The sequence below is a fragment of the Neomonachus schauinslandi genome, chromosome X (genome assembly GCF_002201575.2).
Source record: "Neomonachus schauinslandi chromosome X, ASM220157v2, whole genome shotgun sequence".
NCBI classification, from domain to species: Eukaryota; Metazoa; Chordata; class Mammalia; order Carnivora; family Phocidae; genus Neomonachus; species Neomonachus schauinslandi.
Window position 1 is genome coordinate 111,840,465 of NC_058419.1, and position 21,813 is coordinate 111,862,277.

At 40.6% G+C, this 21,813-nt stretch overlaps 1 protein-coding gene across 1 annotated transcript in view; it reads right to left on the bottom strand.

The window, feature by feature from the left end:
• Positions 1-238: 238 nt before the first annotated feature.
• CDKL5 (cyclin dependent kinase like 5) overlaps positions 239-21,813 on the bottom strand; it is a 124,579-nt gene continuing 103,004 nt past the window's right edge. Inside the window, exons 12-17 of the mRNA XM_021683847.2 lie at positions 19,633-19,734; positions 19,239-19,344; positions 15,990-16,113; positions 8,601-8,700; positions 3,442-3,561; positions 239-656 (exon numbers count right to left, since the gene is read on the bottom strand). Coding sequence (XP_021539522.2) covers positions 270-656; positions 3,442-3,561; positions 8,601-8,700; positions 15,990-16,113; positions 19,239-19,344; positions 19,633-19,734 — 939 coding nt within the window. The 3' untranslated portion in view covers positions 239-269. The remainder of the gene's footprint in view (positions 657-3,441; positions 3,562-8,600; positions 8,701-15,989; positions 16,114-19,238; positions 19,345-19,632; positions 19,735-21,813) is intronic.

Below are 21,813 nucleotides of genomic sequence, written 5' to 3' on the forward strand. Positions count from 1 at the left end.
TTCTTCCTCAATGGCACACTCTATCCATTCTCACACAAGATCCATGGGGACTGGCGGTCCCTAAGGAACTCCTGCAGTTCTAAGATCCCTGACTAGCATTTGTGACCGTGAGGAGCCAGAGGGCTCCACACATACAATATTGCACTCACCTTCATAAAGCTGAAAATACTGGCTGACCACCCCAGCCCAGCCCATTCCCCACCCACCCACACCCTCCCATCCCCTTCCCACTGGCTTACTTAGCCCCCCACCCTCCACCCCAGCACACATTACAAGGCTGTCTCTTTTAAATCATTCAGATTTGGCATTCGAGACCGATTTGTTCTGTTATAGGGGTGCCCATTTGGCCCACTCTTGGCACCCAGCTGTTCAGAGTAAGAAGGCCCCTCTGTGGCACTCCGGGTCACAGAGGACACATGCCAACCAGAGTCCATCTGACCTGGCAGCTGGAGGGCTGGTCTGCCCTTTGGTGTGGGCTCCTGCCGGATGTTAGTGCTCCCGCCAGAGGCCTGGCTCAGAGGGTGGATCCGGATTTCTGAGAAGGAATTTTTGGCTTGTTGAGTCGTTAAGGGCTGGAAGCGGGGGTCTGAGGAAGCCGGGTGATTTGAGGCTGAAGAGAGATGTAACAGCTTGCGCAGTGATTTTAACGGCTGGCTCTGAAAGAAAAGATGAGAGCGCGCATAGGACTTAATTTAGAGTAGACTCCAAAGCTGGGAGAGACGGAGCACAGATCTGAGATGACTGCATGTAGCCTGCAGGGCAGGCACGGGGGAGGAGGGGCTAAGTCTAGCCTTATCTGTCCTTTTGTTCTTTTTCAGACAAGATTGAAGTTATTTAGCTTTAACGAAAAAGCCTAGAAATCTAGATAAGAAATCTAGAGCTGGTGTGGTGGCTCATCAAAGGCTTAGGTACCTGCTATCTGACGCATCCCACCTTTACAGGGGGGAGATCTCATGCCTCAGCCAGCAGGAAGCAGCAAAAGGAATATGCCTCTCCCTTTTTGAGAAGACTTCCCAACAGCTCCACATAAACCTGCCACTTATTTTTCACCAGCCAGGACTCAAGCCATTCAACCCTAATCTAGCGGCAAGAGAAAACTGAAGAAATGCAATGTTTCATTTAGGTAGCAATACACTCAGCGAAAAATTGCATATCCCCCTTCTATTCTGATCGCCCCAATTTTCCCTCTTCCTTGATATTATAAAATCTAAATGTTCCCTTTCTGCACTTTTACTTTTTTGGGGGTGGGGGGAAGGTCTGAGCACTGAAAAGTGAACAAAGCAGAGAAAAACAAGCAAAAGCCCTGCAGACTCTAAAACACAATTCACTCACAAGAGGCTTTGGATTCCTAACATGGGCTCACAGCTGCCCTGCTTGTCTGCTGTGTGGCTGGGGCCCAGACCCCACAGGTGCTTTACCATGGAGGGGACTGTGCTTCAAGGCAGAAGGGAGGGTCCTGGCAGCCACCTAGACTACACTAGGCAACTCTTCTCAGGCGACTGCTGAACCACGGGCTCCCCCACTGGTGAAAGGTGGTTCACTCCCCTCTCCTCCTCTATGTGATGTGTGATGAGGCTTACCATCAGAAGAGGCATGTGAAAGCACCCTGAAATTCAAGGCCCTCAACGGGGACCCTGAACTCAGGATGTAGCCCTAGCCTTGGGCCACCTCTGGCTACCAATCTTCAAGAGCCATCCGTTTAAGGGCTTGGCAAAGTTTTAATAAAATGTTGATCTCAAGGAATACTACAAGATTTGAAGGATCAGAGCACTGAATCAAAGGGAAATTGCTTGAGAATGGACTTAGGTAGAAATTGCTCTTGAGGAAGCATCTTCCATGACTATTCCAAAGTCTGTCCATGAAAGCTTTGTGGTCCCCAGGGGAGGTGGCACAGTACAGTGTACATCCTAAGTGCTCAAAGTTTTGTTTTTTGTTATTGAAACTGGAATGATAACACAATGAGACTCCTGGTGATTTTTACAGCCCTGACCACATGCAACTGTTGAGCAATTACAGTAATTTGGGTCCAGCTGGAGATACAAAGTAACCTGAAAAGGGCTTCTTAGCAAAAGAAATGGCTACACAAAGAAGGTTCTAAAGCCCCATACTCTTTTTTTTTTAAATTTTTTATTGTTATGTTAATCCCCATACATTACATCATTAGTTTTTGATGTAGTGTTCCATGATTCATTGTTTGTGTATAACACCCAGTGCTCCATGCAGAACGTGCCCTCTTTAATACCCATCACGGGGCTAACCCATCCTCCCACCCCCCTCCCCTCTAGAACCCTCTGTTTTTCCCTGTACTCTTTTATATAAAACTGGGAAGAGAACATCAGGCCCTCACTCAGAGCCTTGTGCCCTTAGTTCAGATACATATCCAATAACTTGGATATCTGGTTCTCTATACCCTTTCTATCACCTTCCCTCCCCTTAGCCTACATTATATTAGAAGCAGAAAATATAAATGGTTGGGCAAATACAAGTGAAATTTGGGAATTCCTGTCAGTGGCTCTAAGTAACAGTTAAAGAAAGTAAACAACAAAGCTATAAAAATAGACCCTCTTCCTCCAAATCACAGAAATCTGTGGTCATCTATAGGTATAAGCAATCCTAGAGCTTCAAAAGCTCATGAGGGTTATCAGAAATTACAGTACAGAGGAATATTAGATTTTTAAAAATGTTAATATCATCAAAAAACAAGTTAGATTAAGTCACTGTGCTCATTATGGGATACTGAAAAGATGCAATATTACAACATTCCAATCAAAATAGTTGTCCAAAGGAGATAAACCTCAGTTACCTGAAAAAATTTACTGATTCATTTTCTGTTTATTCCCCTTTATGGCAGATAAATGCAATTATACAATACTGTATACTATGCAGTTCCTAATGCAACTGCTTGATTTTCTATCAAAATACTATCAATTTCAGAAGCTTATTCTTTCAAGAAAGGTTATCATATCTGTCTTTCAAGGCCCAATTCACATGCTACCATATTTAACAAAACCTTCATCTTCCCACTACCTCCTCCTCTCACCCTCCCCTACATTTTATGGCATGTCTCACTTTTTACCATGAATTATGGTTATTTATAAGATTTTCTCTCTCTCCTAGGATGTGTAGTATTTATGGGCTGGGACCACGTCTTACTTATTCCCCTTACACCCCTCTGACACCCACCCCCCTACCCTACCCCACCCGGGGCTAGGTGAAGGCTAATGGAAACTCACTTCTTTTCCCATTAGGACATGGGGCACTGAAACAAGATTCATCTGGACTCCCAAGATGCATCTGCTATTCACAGTGAGGGTATAATCTGAGGAGACTCTCAGTCTTGTTGTAACACTGAGAGGTTAAATTCCTCAACCTTGCCCTCCTCTCAAGCGAGATAGTCACTGCAGAGTCTAAGAATCTAGGAGTGTTACAGGCACCACTCACTTGGGTCTGTAGATCAGAGATCTTCTCAGGACGCCACTCCTTTGGTCTGCTGCTCGGGGTGCTAGCAGAGTGAATGGCTTTCTGTAATGTCAGCAGATCGGGGCCGTCAGAATTGGGCACCTAGAGCAGAATATGGGCAAGGATTCAATAAGAACCCTAATAAGCCTTACTAAGATATGCAACCACACCCAAGAGGAGAACAAAAACAAATCAAAGGAAACCAAACCTCTACCCCACCCCCCCAATAAAAAACGAAACCAAAACTCTCCCAATGTTCACAATGCAAGTGATGCCAGTTAAATTCTGCTGCCCTCTTAATAATTTTCCCTGCATTAGGAAAAATTGGCAGATGTCATGCAGCTTTGTTAAAACCTCAACCCTTAAAGCATTCCCATGCTGTTAGTTTTAGTCGCTGTAAGAGAGAGCAGTTAAATTGGGCTATACCAGAAATTGCTGTCGTATCCTCATTCCATATTGCAGTTAGGTTATGAACCAGTTCAATAAAACAAAAATTTGCTCCTGCTGGGAAAATGATCCAAACACTGTATTTGGTGGTGCCCAAAGAAATCTAGCAGGCTTTCAAGGATACTGAAGTGGGAAAAGTATGGTTTGAATCATATTCCCAAGACACTGCCCAGGAAATCTGGGTCTAGCATTACGCACTATAAAAATCCTGGAAATTTGTGCACAAACTCCAGATGAATGCAGTTGGTCCATTCACCGATTTTGGTGAACACAGAATAATGCCAAATGCCAAGCAAAAGCCCGGGCTTTACACTAAGTGACCAGCAAAAGCTAGAGCCAGGCAAGGAAAAAGCAAATCACCAACTAAGAAAAGTGGAGCCTGCTGGCTCACTCAATTTGGTCAATTCAACTTGGTTTCAAAAAACAAACTGCCAACCAAGTGTTAACAGACGTCGTGAGCCAAATGAAAAGACACTGTTAATTGTAAACGTTAATCAAATTCTTTAAAGGAAATAAGGGATTTTATGAATGCCGTCTGCCCACAAGTGGCTAACCAGACAACCCAAACTAGCCTTTCACTAGTTTGTTTAGTAGCCTTTTATGCTTCAACTTCCTTAACTGATTCACAAAATCCAGAATGGCAAAGAATTGATATTTCAGTAACTTTATGGAACTGGCTCAGGTACTTAACTAGCACAAAGAGAATATGACCCCATGAAAATACAAGACATGCTGTGGTCATCAGTAAAACAAGTTTACTGGAGCAGTGTGCAGGGCTACCGTACGTAAAAATGGGTACCATGGGTGGAGTGACTACAGGAAGCTTTTTCAAAGAAGAACTATGCTTTAAATGATTCTTTGAATTAAAAAGAGGAAAGAGGGATTTCTTGATGCTTGGATTCTCCCCGTTGGTGGAATCTGTCTGCAATATAAGATACAAATAAACTAATTGCAAAAAAAAAAAAAGGAAAGAAAGAAAGAAAGAAAAGAAAAGAAAGAAAGAAAGAAGAGAAAGAAAAAAGGGTATTCTTACTGAAACTCCTAGCCCTTGGGAGCCCTGATATTGTTCAATATTAATAGTCACTTAAGGAATCTCTGTGCTGTGTGTGCACCTAGAGGAGTTCTGTGTCATTTCTCACCTGGACATGAAGATGCCAACAAAGTAAATTCAAAACCTGCAAAAACTTCAATGTATAAAAAGAACATGTGGTCATGATCCTTACCTATAATAGGAATGCCTAGAAACCTACACACATCTAGTCACACTGAGCTTACAAAACATTTAAGGATTTATTTATTATTAGGAGTAAGATTATTATAAAGAATTGTGTTTAAAGAGCTACTGATGAACTTCAATCTTTTCCTAATTGCTAGTGAGGACTTCAGGAACTAAATAATTGACCATGTGATCTGCCTATGGCGGAGAGGGGGAGAAGATATAGCAAACCCTTTTGAACATGGTCAACTCTTGAACCAGAAAACATCACTTGGTCTACCATCATGGAAGAAGCCTGGTTCTATGCTATTAAAGAAATACTCACTCCATGGAAAATATGTGGCACCATTCAGAATACAGGTTTTCAAAGTGAAAAAACAGAAAGTTCAATCTTTAAATTGACGCATGATTACCAATTGAGATACTAACTAACTAGGGTACAATTACCAAGTTGGCAAAGTCACCATATGCTCTGAGGGCTTATGTAACTCTGGATATGGAACTGAAGCCAGATTTCCCAAGGCGGCTTCCAGATTTGCTCGAGTCAAAGCAGGCACCTTTGCAATACAGAATTATTTTTTGGCACCACTTTTCCCTGTTTTGGATAGCTCAATTGTTAGAGAACTAGAATATATATGAAGGTATTCAGATCACCTTGTATGAAGCCATTCAATTAAGATGGCCCATTGAAGGTTCCTGTTCCCATCGCTTCTCGGCCTTTTGGCTAAGATCAAGTGAAGGTTCCTGTTCCCAGGATGGGATCCCAGGGAAGAGTTTAACTTACCTCACTAAGGAGGCCACAGGAGAGTTCCCAGGAATCAGTGGCCAGAGGCTCTCTACCAGAGGTGGACCTGTGGCAGGGACTGAGCCTGGGCCTGCTATTTAGGAGAACCCACCTCTAGTTCTCTCGACTGATTGTGCAACTTTGGGCAGGTCACAACTTGCCTGAGCAGTCCTCCATCGGTGAAATAAAGGTGTTAAACTAGATTTGGGAGCCAGTGAGGTTTAAAAATGTCCTGTTTCTCTACATGCACTGGGTGCCACATCTCTTGCTTTCTTTCCTTCCTTCCTTTTTCTTTTTGAGTTTTATTCAAAGACCACAAAGCTTTAAATCTTTCAAAGCTGGTTTACCTAGTTTCCTTTTGCTGAGTTCTAGAAAGTGAAAAAAAGGTAACTTTAATTCTGTTTCAATGCTCACTTGAAGGAGGCAGAGTTGACGTCATGCTAGGCTTAGGAGACTGAGGTCTGGCAGAATTCAGAGGGCTCTTTGGAAATCTTACTCTAAAACCCAAAGGCCTTAAAAAAATTTTTCTTCTGGGGTGGCTGGGTGGCTCAGTTGGTTAGGCGTCTGACTCTTTGATTTTGGCTCAGGTCATGATCTCAGGGTTGTTGAGATCGAGCTCCACTTTGGGCTCTACACTGGTTGTGGAGCCTGCTTGGGGTTCTCTCTCTCCCTGTGCACCCCCTCTCTCTCCAAAAAATTCTTTTTCTTTTAATTAAAAAATACAGAGGCTCAACTTTTGATTTGGAAGGCTTAAAGCATTGTGGCCTATATAGAGATATTTTGCAGTTACTTTACATATCGAAAATGAAATGTATAAAAACCTTTAAAAAGTTTGAGTGGAGAGGATGTTAGAGAATAATTATTTTCCTATTTGCCCTAACCTATACTATTTAAAAATCTAAAATTTGAACGAGATCCTGAATAACAGAGTTAGTCAACGTGTATACACTCAACTCAGGCCATGGTGAGCCAGGGGCTTTAGGTTTAATGTTAGTCTAATGCAGACAGACATCGAAAGCCAAATCTATACACAAAACACCTTCAATTCCTTGGTTCCTGCTACTTTCTTCCACTTAATTACCCCACAGTGGCTACAGACCTGAGGTTAAGAACAAAAACAAAAACCTCAAAATAAAAATAACAGGGGTTAGGAGAGGGAGTCTAAGTTCAATGTTCATGATGGATAAATATGTTCTACAGACAATGATAAAAGTTTTATTGTATTAGCATTTTAAATATTTTAAGCTTCTCCACTTTAATCAGGTCTATTTTGTTTATCCAGTCTAAATAACAAATGTAGCAATATTTGATTGAGTGGCATTTTGATTTGACATTTTGCTTTACATGAATTTTAGGTAGAGATATAGACAGTTTTTTTTAAAAAACATGAATGTTTCAGGAAATATTATGCAGCCATTAAAATGAAGATGATACGATCTGTGCAGTAACATATATTATGTGTGTGATTGACAGATATACTATTAAAGGTCAGAATATAAAACTATACAAGGATTACTATTATTTAAAACAAACTAAAAAACCACCTTCTTTCTACAAACATATGCATAGACTAAAAAGCTAGGAGGAAATATACCAAAATCCTAATGCTAGTTGTAACAGGGTGATAAGATCAGTGTGACAGGTGATAAGATTAGAAATGATCTTTTTTCTTCAATTTTTCTATAATGAAACACATCAATTTAACAAATATGCAAGTGAAAGAATGATCTAGAAATGTAATCTAGGAAGGTCTTTATTAATATTTCTAGAACATCTGTGATCCTTACTTCGGGTATTACATTCTTTGCTACTATCATCTATCTCATCTTTACTTACCACTGAGTCATAATCCTAGAATCTTTTTTTCCTTTTTAAATAAATGAGAGTCAGTCATGTATGAAGAAGAAACAGAAACAAAAGCATTTAAAATAGCTGACTCAACACTGTCTGGCCTTAAAAGTACCATAAAGCAAAGAGGGAAGCAGGCCTCACGTGGGTGAAGAAGCTCCTGCTGGCCTAGAGGCCTGGCTTTCCCATGTTTCCTCACGTCACTAACCAGCAGAATCCTTGCTTGGGTGGTTCAGTGATATGATGTGCACGGTTCCATGGAGCCAAACCTTGGTTGAGGCAGAGGGCTCCCAGGAGATAAGACTCGTTCCAATTCACAGTTCAGTCCCAAGATAAACATGTCTTCCTACTAAAGCAAGCCCTGAAATGTCAAATACTATTCTCCTCTCTGTGATTATGCAGCCCAGAAATGCACTTGTCAACATGGCAACTGGAAAACCAGCCAGGGAAGAATAATGAATGATGGTTAGTTATAAATTTCAAGATTTAAGCACACACCAAAACCATTTCCTAAGTTTTCACACATCTTTAACCCCCAAAGAAAAATAAATCCTGCAGCTTCGTAGTTTTTACATGAATATAAATCCACATGGATGTTTATTGAGAGAGGTTAGTGTTCTCTCTCATCCAAATTAAATTTCTTCTATTCCTGGAGATTCTGTGGAATCTAGAAAAGGCTCTGTGAGAAGAGGATAGTTGTATAGAATTTAGAAAGACACATATACAATGTATGCATGTCAAATCTCAGTAATAATTCACTTTCATTGCCATGTACAAAATGTCAAGTACCCACAGACTAATGCAGACTCATATGCCACTGTATATAGAAAGTAGCCATCTACTTACTGTTTGAGATTTCTTCTTTTTCTTTTTCATTGACCTGAAAAAACCTTGTTTTTCCTTTTCCTTGAGTTGTTCGGAATGACTAATGTTTTCAGGACTTTTCCTAAATGGGAAGACATTTTTTATCATATTGATCTTTCAATCTTTCTCCTGCCATTCTATGACAAATACAATGAAAACTTAAAAATGCATGAAACCAGATTCAAACAGCCATGAAAAATAAAGCACATAGTTAAAGAGCCTCTAAGAAGCACAGGAGGAACTGAATCTAATCAACCATGGTTAATGATTAGCCTTTGGCACAGGCGCACTTGAACTGGCAATTTGAGCATTATTACAAATGATCTGGTAACTGTGCTGCAGGACCATTTTCATGCTGTTGAAAACCTCAGAATTGGAGAATCTGAAAAGCACACAGTTTAAAGGATGGATGCCTTTTTCATAACCCTCCAAGGGAAATAGCTGAAACATTTTCAGTATCTTCGTTTTTCTATTTACCTTTCTAAAACCAGCTCAAGAAGTTCATTATTAGTGGTTTGCCAAGTAACTGAACATAAAAAACAAAACAAAACAATGGTGCTACAGAAGTGTTGTAAATAAAAGTAAAAATTGCCTCAAACTGGAAAATTCCTTTATAAAAACCTAACATCTATTTATTGAAACTAAATTGAAAAATAGATCAGGTAAGAAAAAACGTGGACAAGATGAATGCTTTAATACAAAGTACTTGTGGAAAAAAAACTTATAACTGAAAATACTGACAACATTAAGCTTCATACCACACTGACTCCACCAGGTTTTTTGTGTGTTTTTTTTTTTTTAAGATTTTATTTATTTATTTATTTATTTATTTATTTATTTATTTATTTGAGAGAGAGAGAGAGAGAAACAGCATGAGAGGGGAGAGGGTCAGAGGGAGAAGCAGGCTCCCCGCTGAGCCGGGAGCCCGATGCGGGACTCGATCCCAGGATTCCGGGATCATGACCTGAGCCGAAGGCAGTCGCTTAACCAACTGAGCCACCCAGGCGCCCCTCCACCAGGTATTTTAACACAAATAGGAGGTATTAACAGACAGCAAACAGAACACCTTGGCCCTAATAAGTTGCAGACTTGTATGTTAACAAAGGCCCTGTATTACTTAATTTAATTTACAGTCTTTAAAAAGCAACTCAACTGGTGGTATTCTTCAAAAAGACACATTCCATGGGTTCTATTTTAAATTTTAATATATGACTGTGCAAAACCATTTTCTCAAATAATTGAATTCCTTCTATTAGCTATTCCCTAAAATCAAGAGTAAAACATTAAAGGTAAGAGTTCATTCGTATTGGTGATTTTAGAACACGTAATGGTGATGAAGTTACTACAGTATCTTTCTAAGAAAATATGAGCAAAGTGGCATTCTTTTTTTTTTAAAGATTTTATTTATTTGACAGAGAGAGACACAGTGAGAGAAGGAACACAAGCAGGGGGAGTGGGAGAAAGAGAAGCAGGCCTCCTGTGGAGCAGGGAGCCCGATGTGGGGCTCGATCCCAGGACCCTGGGATCATGACCTGAGCCGAAGGCAGACACTTAACGACTGAGCCACCCAGGCGCCCCGCAAAGTGGCATTCTTGATTAAATCTGTGTGGAGACAGTAAACATCTATATAAACTGTTACAGAGCCACATGATAGAAAACACCACAAAGCTATCAAAAATAAATCATATCTTCAAAGAATTTTCAGTAATCTAAAGGAATATTTAAAATATAATACTAAGTGAAAAACCACAAGATTCAAAACTTGCTACATAATATGAGCCTAACTGTATTTAAAAAAAAAAAAAAGGATGGGGTGGGATGGGGTGACTATGCAGCGCAGTTGGTTGAGCATCGGACTCTTGGTTTTGGTTCAGGTCATGATCTCAGGTCATGGGATCGAGCCCTGCGTCAGGCTCCATGCTCAGCACGGAGTCTGCTTGGGATTCTCTCTCCTTCTGCCTCTGCCCCTCCTGCTTGTGCTCTCTCTCCCTCAAATAAATAAGTAAATCTTTAAAATAAAAAGGCATATATGTGTACACACACACACATATCTTTTTAAAGGCAGAAATAAAATAAAATCTTAATAGCTATCATCTCTGGGTAGTAAGATTATTGGTGATTTATTATTTCTTCTTTTTAGTTTCAACATTAAACATGTGCTACAGATATAATAAAAAGGTTGTAGAAACCACAGAAAATTTATTTGAAAACCCAAAAACTCAAGATCTAAGACAACAAGGGAAGAGACTGAAAAAGACAGACAGATTAAAAAACAGGAAAACATGACTCTGTGAAGGAGCAATGATCATTTCTTCTTAAGTGTCTAGCCTAAAAGTTAATGGGAATACCAAGGAAGTAAAAACTCGGGACTGTAGGCCCAAGCGTTCCTGAAACTCATTAGGACCTGCAATTTTAAACATCATTGAGAGTTCCAAGCTCTGAAGTGAAAGTTTTATAATACAACACAACCAATAAAAATAACTAGCATTGGAACTCAGAATGATACATTTACAATTCTGAAAGCTAGAAAACTTCAGATATGATGGAATAGGTAAGAATAGAATAGTGAAAAGCTCGGTTCTAAGGAACATAGTAAAACAATGTAGTTTCCTGGAATCACAAAAGCACAACTCTCAGAATTGAAAGGAACCTCACATAGCATCTAGACCAACCAGCAATACTATTTTTAATGTCTTATAACTTACAGAAGTTAAAGAACTATTTGCTTATGATATAGCTTATGTCTTTCCATAATGAGGTCTGCACCTAACCTAGAAGCACAGCAAAGTATTCAGATTAACAGGTAGAATTTTTTTTTTTTTTTAAACCAATCAGAACGTAAGTCTAACAAAATCTCCAAGGTCTGCCGAGGGTCAGTAGTAAACGTGCTTTCTGCCAATCCAGGAAATCTTTAAGGGGGGGACACGTTCATCATGACTGCAAGCTCAGGATGGGAATGGACATTACTGTAAGACTACTAATGCTGGCGTGAGAGCAAGAGAAGTCTTGAGACACTAATCCTAGGAGGAACAGATCTGGGATGGGAAGAAGTCTCTATCCAGTAAGATGAAAGTGAGGGGGACCGGTGAGAACGGTAATGAATGAGAAACAGCAGGAGGACAAAAAGCCCAGGGTTTGCAGTCCCTTGTGAGCACAAAATGCAGGGAAGATAAATCAGAGACCCTCTGCAGGGTCTTTTCAGAGACACTGGGTAAACCAGAGCCCAGGGAAAGGAGGAATGATGAGAAAAACATCTTCAGACTGAGACTGAACAGAGGTAGTGGGGCCAAGATTCGGGTAGGGAAAGATCCCAGAGACCAAAACAAAAAGGGAAATAAATTACCCTTGAACTAGAAAGATGAAAGCTATGAGTGAAGCGTGAGTGTGCACGTATCACAAAAGACACAAAAAGGAAGTCAGAAAAAGAGTGCAAGTGCGAGAGAAAGAGAGAGGGAGATAGAGAAAGGACAGAGGGAGAAGCTACATGGAAACATACACATACAGAGAGTTAGAGAAACAGAGGGAGAAAGCCTGGAAGATAGACTCAGAGAGAGGCAGAGATGGAGAAAAGCCTGCTGGAACACAGGCACCTGAAAAGCTGTGTGTTGTACAAAAGAATAAAGACAGAGATACAATCAGTACTACACCATAATTTATCTCATTTGTGAATTCTGGACCCTATGATTCTACCTGGTATAGGCAATAGACGGGTCCAAGAGGAGCAGCACAAGAGAAGGGCAAATGGGTGATCACATCCATCTCAGGTACAGGACCTTTGAGAAGGACCACCCAGCTAGCAGCTGGGGTTGGGGTGGGGGACCTCCCCCTACTCTGACATCCTCTAATGTAACAGCTGTTTTATAAAGGGTCAAGAGGAAAGAGAGAATTCAAGACTTCCCTAAAAAAGGAAGGAATTAAAGTTGACTGAATGGAAGTTAACCAACATTTATGGAATACTGTGTATGTGGTGGGCCTGGTGTTAGAGGTGTTGGGGCTAGAGAGAAAAATAAAACAAGGAGTGTGACCTCAAGCTGCTCACAGACTCAAGGTGGGATACCCACAGGTTCGACAGAGGGTCAGATCCTAGTGCTTCAGTACAGTAGTGTGACACTTTCCCTGCTACCCCCCTCCCCTGGCCATGGGACTAAACCAGTCAGCTGATGTCTGAGAAGAAAGCAATCAGTGAACAATTTTGTGAGTTATGGTGGCAAGCAATAATGGATGCCAATATATTCATAACTTAACCAGAAGAAAAAGCCTGGGGCTGTGCAAGCAGTGACAGCAATCCTTCACTTACCTTAATTACTGGGATTCCTACAAACATATTTTATATACTTTGCCTTTTTAAGGAAAGTAAGAACAGCCTGTTTTAGAAATCTATATGCTTCATGGATATCTATTCTACATATGAAATCATGAGGGCCAGAAATTATATTCCTACTGGGAGCCTGAGAAAAGGCAAAAATACCCCTCTCCTCTCCCTGGCTATTATTTGAGATCTTTCTCCCTCTTCACACTGTATTGTTACCCGGGATTACTTCTTGCCTGACAACCTCACTGCCAACTGCTAAAACTGTGTGTAAGAGTCAACAGGCTTAGGGGTGGTTCAGTCGGTTGAGCATCCGAATCTTGATTTTGGCTCAGGTCACGATCTCAGGGTCATGAGATGGAGCGCCATGTTGGGCTCCGTGCTCAGCGCAGAGTCTGCTAGAGATTCTCTCTCCATCTCCTCCCCACCCGTCTCCCTGCTTGTGCACATGCATTCTCTCTCTCTCGAATAATTAAATAAAATCTAAAAAAAAAAAAAAAAAAAGAGTAAACAGGCTTATAGGGAGGGTGGAGGTGTTTTCCCATTAGTAAAAATGAATCTGACTGCATTAACTCTGTTTTTTGTTCCAAGATATTCTGGCTTATCTCCCAGTTCTTAACTGGATTCTGGATAGCTGAGATGGCTAGAATAACCACTCTGGATATTATACTACAATATCTTTATCTATTAAATATGATTTAGTAAGTCGATCTTTCCATTCCAAGAAATATGTACACTGTACAAATATTCTCATCCCAAAAGAAATGGGAAGCACCACTATCAAGGAGAAACAGACTGCCCTTAGGCAAGTGATAATTTAGGAAGAGCGACTCACTATGTTACCATAGCAAGACTTGTTCACGTTTTTGTACATTATCAAGCAGCATTTCTCTCGAATATACACAATACGGTGAACCAATGAGATCTCTTGTTCAAGAAAAAAAAAAATCAAGATAAGTCAAGCTCAATGAATGACTTAGACTAAGTTAGATGTGATGCCCAAAGGAGAAGTATCATAGCAGCATTAACATGAGGGCCAGTGGGAACAAAAGGCTACTGCAATTCCAACTGGTAATTCTGAAACCCTCTCAAGCTTCATCACAGCAATATCAGAGTAGGGATGACTCAACGACAGCTTGTCTAAAGTCTAAAGTTCAAACATCCCAATTATGTCTCTAATTCTTAAAAAACAACAACAACAACAACAAACAAACAACTGTTTTCAGTTTCTACATATACCTGGTCTAAACAAGCTCTACTCAAACTGACTATCAAAAAGACAAAAACAGTATGTTGTTAATACTACCTATCCCACATCTGGATTTAGTTTTGATCTGACCTACCTAATTTTGATGGAACTATGTTAATCTGTAAATCTGTAATTGATTCTCTTTTAAACCATCACCACTCCATTATGCAATGTCCAATAGGAAAAACAATTTCTTCTATACTTCCTTAGTCTCACAATTGAGACACTATTCACATGGCTTATCAAAGCCTCACCTGAAAACTGTCAAAGCCGGTAACTACACGTTGTACCTGTGCTCCCAGGTTAATGTATAGGAGAGCTGGTCTACAGTCACATGGAAAAAGAATGCAGCAAAGTTTCTCAGCAAAGGAAGTGGAGGGGAGACACGTGACAAGTCCTACTGAAGTTAGAAGACATCATCCGTGGTAAAAATTGCTGCAGCTAACAGTAACAAGTCACAGTGTGCCAGGCACTGCTCTGGGTGCTTTTGATGTTTTCCCTCATTTAATGATCACATTAATCCTGTGAGGGAGGTAGTATTCTTAGGCCTGTTTTTACAGATGAGGAAACTGAGGGGCAGAGGTTAAAGTCACACAGACAGAAGGTGACATTAATCAAGATGTCCTATTTCCAGAGTCCAACCTCTTAGTTACTAATGTTAAAACTCTCATTTAATAAATAAGGCAATGGATATAAACTGTGCTTATGAAAATATTTATAGCTTTAAAAACATTGTCTTTACTACTGTTTTAAAAATAATGAAGTTATTTTTACCATAGGGCACAGAAGCACTAAAACCTTGATACAACCCTGCCAAAAGGGTGAAAGCTGCACAACCACACAGGGTCAGGAGTACTTACTGACTGACCTAAGACCTTTCTGTGACTTCCAGCAATAAACACCAGAGTTGGAATCTGACAGAATGGCCCTATTCTAAATTCGCAATGTTATGGTGATGTACCATTTTATTCCAAGTAGAGAACTTAGTAGTTTCACGAAGTACACATAACCATCCCTCACATCTAGATTCTGGGCAGTCTCTTTGGGCAGCTGAGAGTATCAAGTCTATGTTATTATTTTTTTAAAAAGGTCCTTACTCCCTAGGCAGATCTTCTGATGAGACTTAATACTCGATATAACTCTCCTTAAATTTTTAATACATATGACGCAAAGAAGATAAAAGGATAAGCAAAGCTGGCACATCATTTTAGCCTCTGACTACCAGTATGTTTTTTTGTGGTAGCATCAAGGGTGTCCCTCCATTTCTTTCCTTTCACCCTGAATGCAAGTCAGGTGGCACAGAGGTGAAAAACATAAGCTTTGGAGTCAGACCCTATGTAGGGCTAGATCCTGGCTCCCCTCTCTCCCTGCTTTGGGCTGCCCAGTGCCAGGCAAGTGCTCTCCCTTTTGGAGGCTGCAGCTTCCTCATCTGTGGAGTGGGAGCTGCCCCCACCCCAAAGGCTGACCGTGAGAACCAAGTAAGCCAGCGCACACAAAGTGCTAAACAAAGTGTCTCCTCTGTGATACAATAACAAAAGAGACAGTGAAAGACTGCATTCCTATCAGAAGAATGCAGTGGAAGATATGTGAGATATGAGGCATTTAGTGACCCAGCAGATTTTTTCTTCTTTTACATGATATTTAATATAAATGCTGAACTTGAAATAAACCATTACAAATAATGACAAATCAGTTTCCTTATCAACAATCTCTCTTGAGAAAGCAAGCAAGCTAAAAAGTGTATCCAGAATTCTTTGAAATCTCGAATCTACAATTAGAAAAAAGGAGAGTAAAAACAAATCAAAATACTCACCATGGATCGAATGCTGGTTGTCTTTTTGAGTGGTTGGTTCCAGAACTGCTCTCTGATGGTAGGGAAGAAACTCTGGTTGATACATTATTTTCATGGAAAGAATTGTCTGGACGAGGAGATGGCACTGAATAAAGAAAAAGTCAGTCACTGATGTACTTTTTTGGCTGAAGCAGTTCTTACCTGATTCTACTGCATTTTCTCTCACACAAATAAAACAAACAAGTAAATCAAAACCCTCCTCTGCCTTTTATATAACTTTTGTGTTTTCTGAGAGTGGAGGCATTCCAGGGAACATTCTCCCGCCCCCCACTGATCATAACATTAATTTGCAAGGGTCAGTTAACATCAGGCAATATATATTCAAAACACAAATTGACCTGTCAGCTGATTAAATGAAGAACATTGTGGAACATTTAAAAGTATGAACAGGATAGCCCCCCTTCACTGTTTTGGCATTCTTTGAAACTGAGGCTTTCTGACATCATAGATTCAACTATGCAAAATCTATTCTCAGTCTGAAGTGACTCTTAACAATATGTGTGCTAGAATATACTAACTGTGCTTTAAGCCTTACACTTGGGAGGCAGAGTCAATTTTCTATTTTTTAAACTACATTCCAAAGAAATTCAGTTATTTGCAAAAAATACTATTTTTCTTTAAGTTCTCAGTCCAGGAAAGAACAGAAAGACAAACCACAACATATGTGGGTAAGTACCTTCTTGCCCTTTGGTGGGGTGGGGTGGGGGCTGTTACTATCTTTTTTTTTTTTTTTTTAAAGATTTTATTTATTTGACAGATAGAGAGACCATAAGCAGGGGAATGGGAGGTGGAGGGAAAGGGAGAAGCAAGCTCCCTGCTAAGCAATGAGCCCAATGTGGGACTCGATCCCAGGACCCCGAGATCATGACCTGAGCCGAAGGCAGGGGCTTAACCGACTGCGCCACCCAGGCGCCCCTGTTACTTTATAAGCTCGATCATAAATCAAAATATATGGCAAATTTCATCACAAAAGGAATATACAGGCTGAATATCAAGATAAATGACACCATTTCACTTGCCTCTTTTTTTTTTTTTTAAGATTTTATTTATTTATTTGACAGAGAGATAGACAGAAGAGCACAAGCAGAGGGAATGGCAGAGGGAGAGGGAGAAGCAGGCTCTGCACTGAGCAGGGAGCCCGATGCAGGACTCGATCCCAGGACCCTGAGATCATGACCTGAGCCGAAGGCAGACACTTAACCATCTGAGCCACCCATGCGCCCTTCACTTGCCTCTTGACGAGTAGGACTAAAAACAGCAAGTATTCTAGAAACATCTGTCATTTCAATGATACCACTAAATCTTCATCCAGTTAGATTTGGAAGAATCACTGAAATGACAGATGTCTCCAGATGTTTCACCTGGTTAAATCTCTTCCTTCTATTTCTGGACTTTCTAAAATAAAAATGTTCTACCTGCTAAACCCTGAAGTGTATTATGAGGAAGATAAATGAGGGGCTTTGCTGACATGAACCAATTCAATTCACTTGCAATCAAAATAAAACTGTCTTTCCTAATTAATCAAAACTTTGTTAACATTTTATATTAAAGTATATACTCCAGACATCTATAGAATAACACAGGTATGATCCATTTTGGAAGTAAAACTTACAGTGACAGAAAAAAAGGGCATTTGCTCATATACACTACAATATTTTAGCTAACTTTAATCTGAATTAAAATTTTAGTCCCTTAAGATTATAAAGTGACCAGAGCATGAGAAAAAGCCAAATGCATTAAAAGGCATATTCAATGCCCTATGCTTTTTTCAAATGGGGCTGGGAAGGAACAAGTAGCCTAAATCAATACATATTTAGTCCTAAATAATACTTCTATACATTTATTTAGCTCAGGTTCCTAGTTAAGATGACCAAGCAGCTGTCCGTGTTCTCCCCCAATTCCTGTCCCTTTCCAGCTGTCCCCCCAAATCAAAAGAATAGTGAAAAGCCAAACGATGTGGGTGAGGGCAACTGTAGAAGGTCATGATGACTCTTACAGGCTTTAAGAAGCTGAGCCTCTGAAACATCTAGGACCTTGCCTCTACCCTGGTGGGCTTGCTGTTAGTCTCCCTACCAGGGGCTAGAGCTCTGGAGGGGTTCTCACTCTACTGCTACATAGCTCTTCAAAGGGGATGCCTTTCTCTGTCAACATCTCCTAAATCCATACAGCCTCCAAAGCCTCTGTTTTAGTTGTCAGTTAACCATCGAAGTACATTTCTAAGGCTGTGCAAGTACACTTGAGGATTTTCTTTCATTCAATCAACAAATATTTATGAAACTGTCAGGCAGTGCGCTAGTCAATGAAGGTAAAAGAGGAACATATGATCAAGGGCCTTGCAACCTTGTGAGAGAGAAATGCAGACAAAGAATCAATACCATGTAGTCTGTGTCATGTTAGAGCGCTAGACAAGGAACCATGGGTAGAACGGAGAAGAAAACATTTCACTTTAGGTGGAGAGGGAAGACGTACTGCAGAGGACTTCAAAGTAGAACCTTAAATGGGACAGAAACAAGCTATCCAAGCAGGGGAGGAGTGTGTTTCAGGAGGGAGGAGCAGCACCTGGAGAGGACGGCAAGGGCCAGGGCATGGAATATCTGGAAAGTCATCTTAGGGAATCCAGATTTTGTTGTGATGTCAATGGGAAACCACCGGAGGACCGTCAGCAGGTGAGAGACAGTAAGGACTGGAGGCAGGCAGTGGGTTGCCTTGCTCTGTTTCTGCCTCGTAGCATTTATTATCTTTTACTGCTCTAATAATTCTTACATTTAGTGTAGTTCTCTCCTCGAGAGAATGTGAGCTCCATGAAGGTGGAGACCTCTGGCTGTCTTGTTCACTGACATGTTCTAAGCTAGACCAGCACCCGGCACACAGGTGACATCAATAAATACCTTAGGCACTTAATTGAATGAATGAGTGGGATGGCCAGGACACAGCTGCAAATGGATCATTCCAGGGACTGGTTTGATAGTAACCTTGGGAAATAGGGAGATCAGCTGGGAGGCTACTCAAAGAACCCAAGTCAGAAGCCATGAGGGCCTGAACTAAGACAGCAGGACCTGAAGCGGAGAGAAGTGTTGGAAGGCAACAGCACAAACAAGAACCGCGCTGACCTGAAGTCAAGGCAGTGAAGTGTAGTGGAGGGCATGGGCTGGAGGTGCAGGGAAGGGGAAGAGAGAGAGGACCCGGGTGGGTGCTCAGGGCTGGGCTCACCTCGGTAGAAACTGCCAACTCTCCTCGGAACAGGGTCATTGTACAGGTGTCTATTTTCTTTGGGGGCGGTGCCATCATCAGAGTGGGGGTCATGATATGCTCCACCCTGAGACAAGAAAGAGGTTTATAAAAAGTTAACAATAGAGCAATGATGATGTGGCCTATTAACTTAGAATAGTGTGTAACTGATCTAGAATTTACTCCAGGATCTTTTAAAGAGAAAACTCAGAATTATGGCATGAGGAAAACTACTTAACTTCATAAGCCACTTTAAGTTATTTGCGGGAGATTAGGTATGAAGAAATTTTACAAGATAGGCTGTAATGATGTCACATGACTACTCTTTACAGACAAGTTTTATAGTAAAAGTTAGCAACTTGTGGAGAATTCAGACCTCAGACTTCTGCCTTGCATGGAACGAAGAGGTGCCTTCTCTGGAAGATTCTTTAACGGAAGATCGAGCCACAGTCATCTCTGGAGGGAGCTGTTCTCCAGGCTGGAAGTCAAATTTAAAAGGATTTATAAGAGTGTCCTGTTCCTAGGGATGAAAATCACCTAAATCACCATGGGCTTTATTTGGCATAATTAGTACCTTCACCAGCTAAAATAAAAAAATGTTAGTTGGCTAAAACACAAATTGTCCCATAAAAGAGTGAATCATCTGATGAATGTAAAATAATTCAAACAAATGTCACACAGATGGAAAGTGAAATTCTCATTAAAGTTAAGGCAAGCAGGGAAAGAATTATGCTGAAAATAGTTCAATTAATTATTAAAAACAAAGAAAATTATCTTCCTAATATCTAGATAGTCATGGTTCTGTGCAGCACTCTAATTAGATTCTATTAGTTAATCCAAAATTTCTTTAGCAGATTTTTCCAAAAAGGACTATGCAGATCCAAAATTATTTTTCACTAAGAACTTAAATGGCAGATTCAGATGAAATCAAATGTTCTTTTGATAGATCATGGAAGAGAATCAGTACTCTTAATGATTTGTCTTAAAATTCCCTAACTACTGTAATTTTATGTACTTAAAGTTTTCTTAATCTTCTCTAGGGTAACAGTACTTGTATTTCATTGTACTTTCTAAACCATGATCAGGACAGCACACATCTCAGGAGACACTGCCTATTTCCCTCAAGGAAGTGAAACACAAGCTAAGAGCAGCCTTGGTCCACAATGGTGTTCACTGAGGGGAAAAGTGGCATCTTCTACCCTTGAGGAAAACAAGATTAAGGAACAAAATTACCAAGGCATTAGGAGGACTTAGCTGCATTGCATATCTGCAGAGAGTCATATCTTGAGCCTTACGTGATATATCAAAAACATTTTATTTAAACTTTAAATAGGATTCTGTCTTTGTCTCCCTCACTCCCCAGATGTACTATGAAAGAATATTCTGGGCAGGAAATCATCCTAGGTAGCCTTTCTTCTTCCTAACTTGTGATAAGATCTCATTTGAATTTCAGCACCTGTATACTTCACAAAGCCCTCTAGAAAAGTCTTTTAGAAAACAATGATTTATATCTAACCTAACTCTTAAGTGACAGTGCTAGTTCAGTCCCCTTCCTCTTGAAGGTGGCCAGAATATTTTGTAGGACAGTGATTCTCATCATTTACTCATGGCTTTAGTCAATGTCATCTTTGTGCCTTTAAACTTGTACTATCTTGCAGCTTGGAACTGTACCTCCCGAACTGGACTTAAAATTCTGTAACAGTTGGGTCTGTGCTTAGCCCACAGTAACCATTTATAATTAGATTATCTCCACAATGTTCACAGTCTTTTTTCTGGAACTCTGAGAACCAGTCCATTTGTCTTTTCTCCAAGTTCCAGCTTTTTATTTTTCTTACATCTCCTCTATTTACACTACGCTGCATGCTAGCACGCTTTACCTGGTTTTGACATCCATCTAATGTCTATGGGCAGCTGCCAGGCTCTAGAGATCTTTCTAGGCCCTAGAGGTTCTCTCTTCTCTAGAGGGACTCCTCCAACCACTGTTCTGACTCCAATCATGGCATCTCCCGCCATGTGCCATCTCCTCCATCTGCAAGTATGCATCTCCCACTCCTCCTCCTACCTGGGCACCAGTCTTTCCAACCTCATAAAGGACAGCTCTGCTTAGGGGCTTAGGGTCACTTCAGCCTCAACAGGTCAGCATGATACAGTGCAAAGAATGCTGGCCTAGGGACCGAGACACTGTCTCATGATCCCAGCTCCACCTTGGACTAGTTGGGTAAAACTTGGGCAACCCACCTAACTTCTTAGATCCTTAGCACACTCATCTATGAAATGAAGGGGTTGAATTAGGTAACTTCAAAAGTCCCTTCTCCTACTCTGAAAAGGAGTTCCTAGGAAAGAAGCCTGAAGGCTTCCTTTTTCCTGTCTTCAATCTTTCAATTCACATATCCTGCTCTTTGTACTTCTGAGGAGTCTTTAAGACCCACTATTTCTGTTTTCCCACCAGCACTAAGGGTAGAACATTCCCCCCTCCCCTCATGCTTGATTTACTCCAAAAGCGACCTCAAATCTTGCATTTTTCACTTGGGCAACGAGGAACAAGTTGCAATCCCCA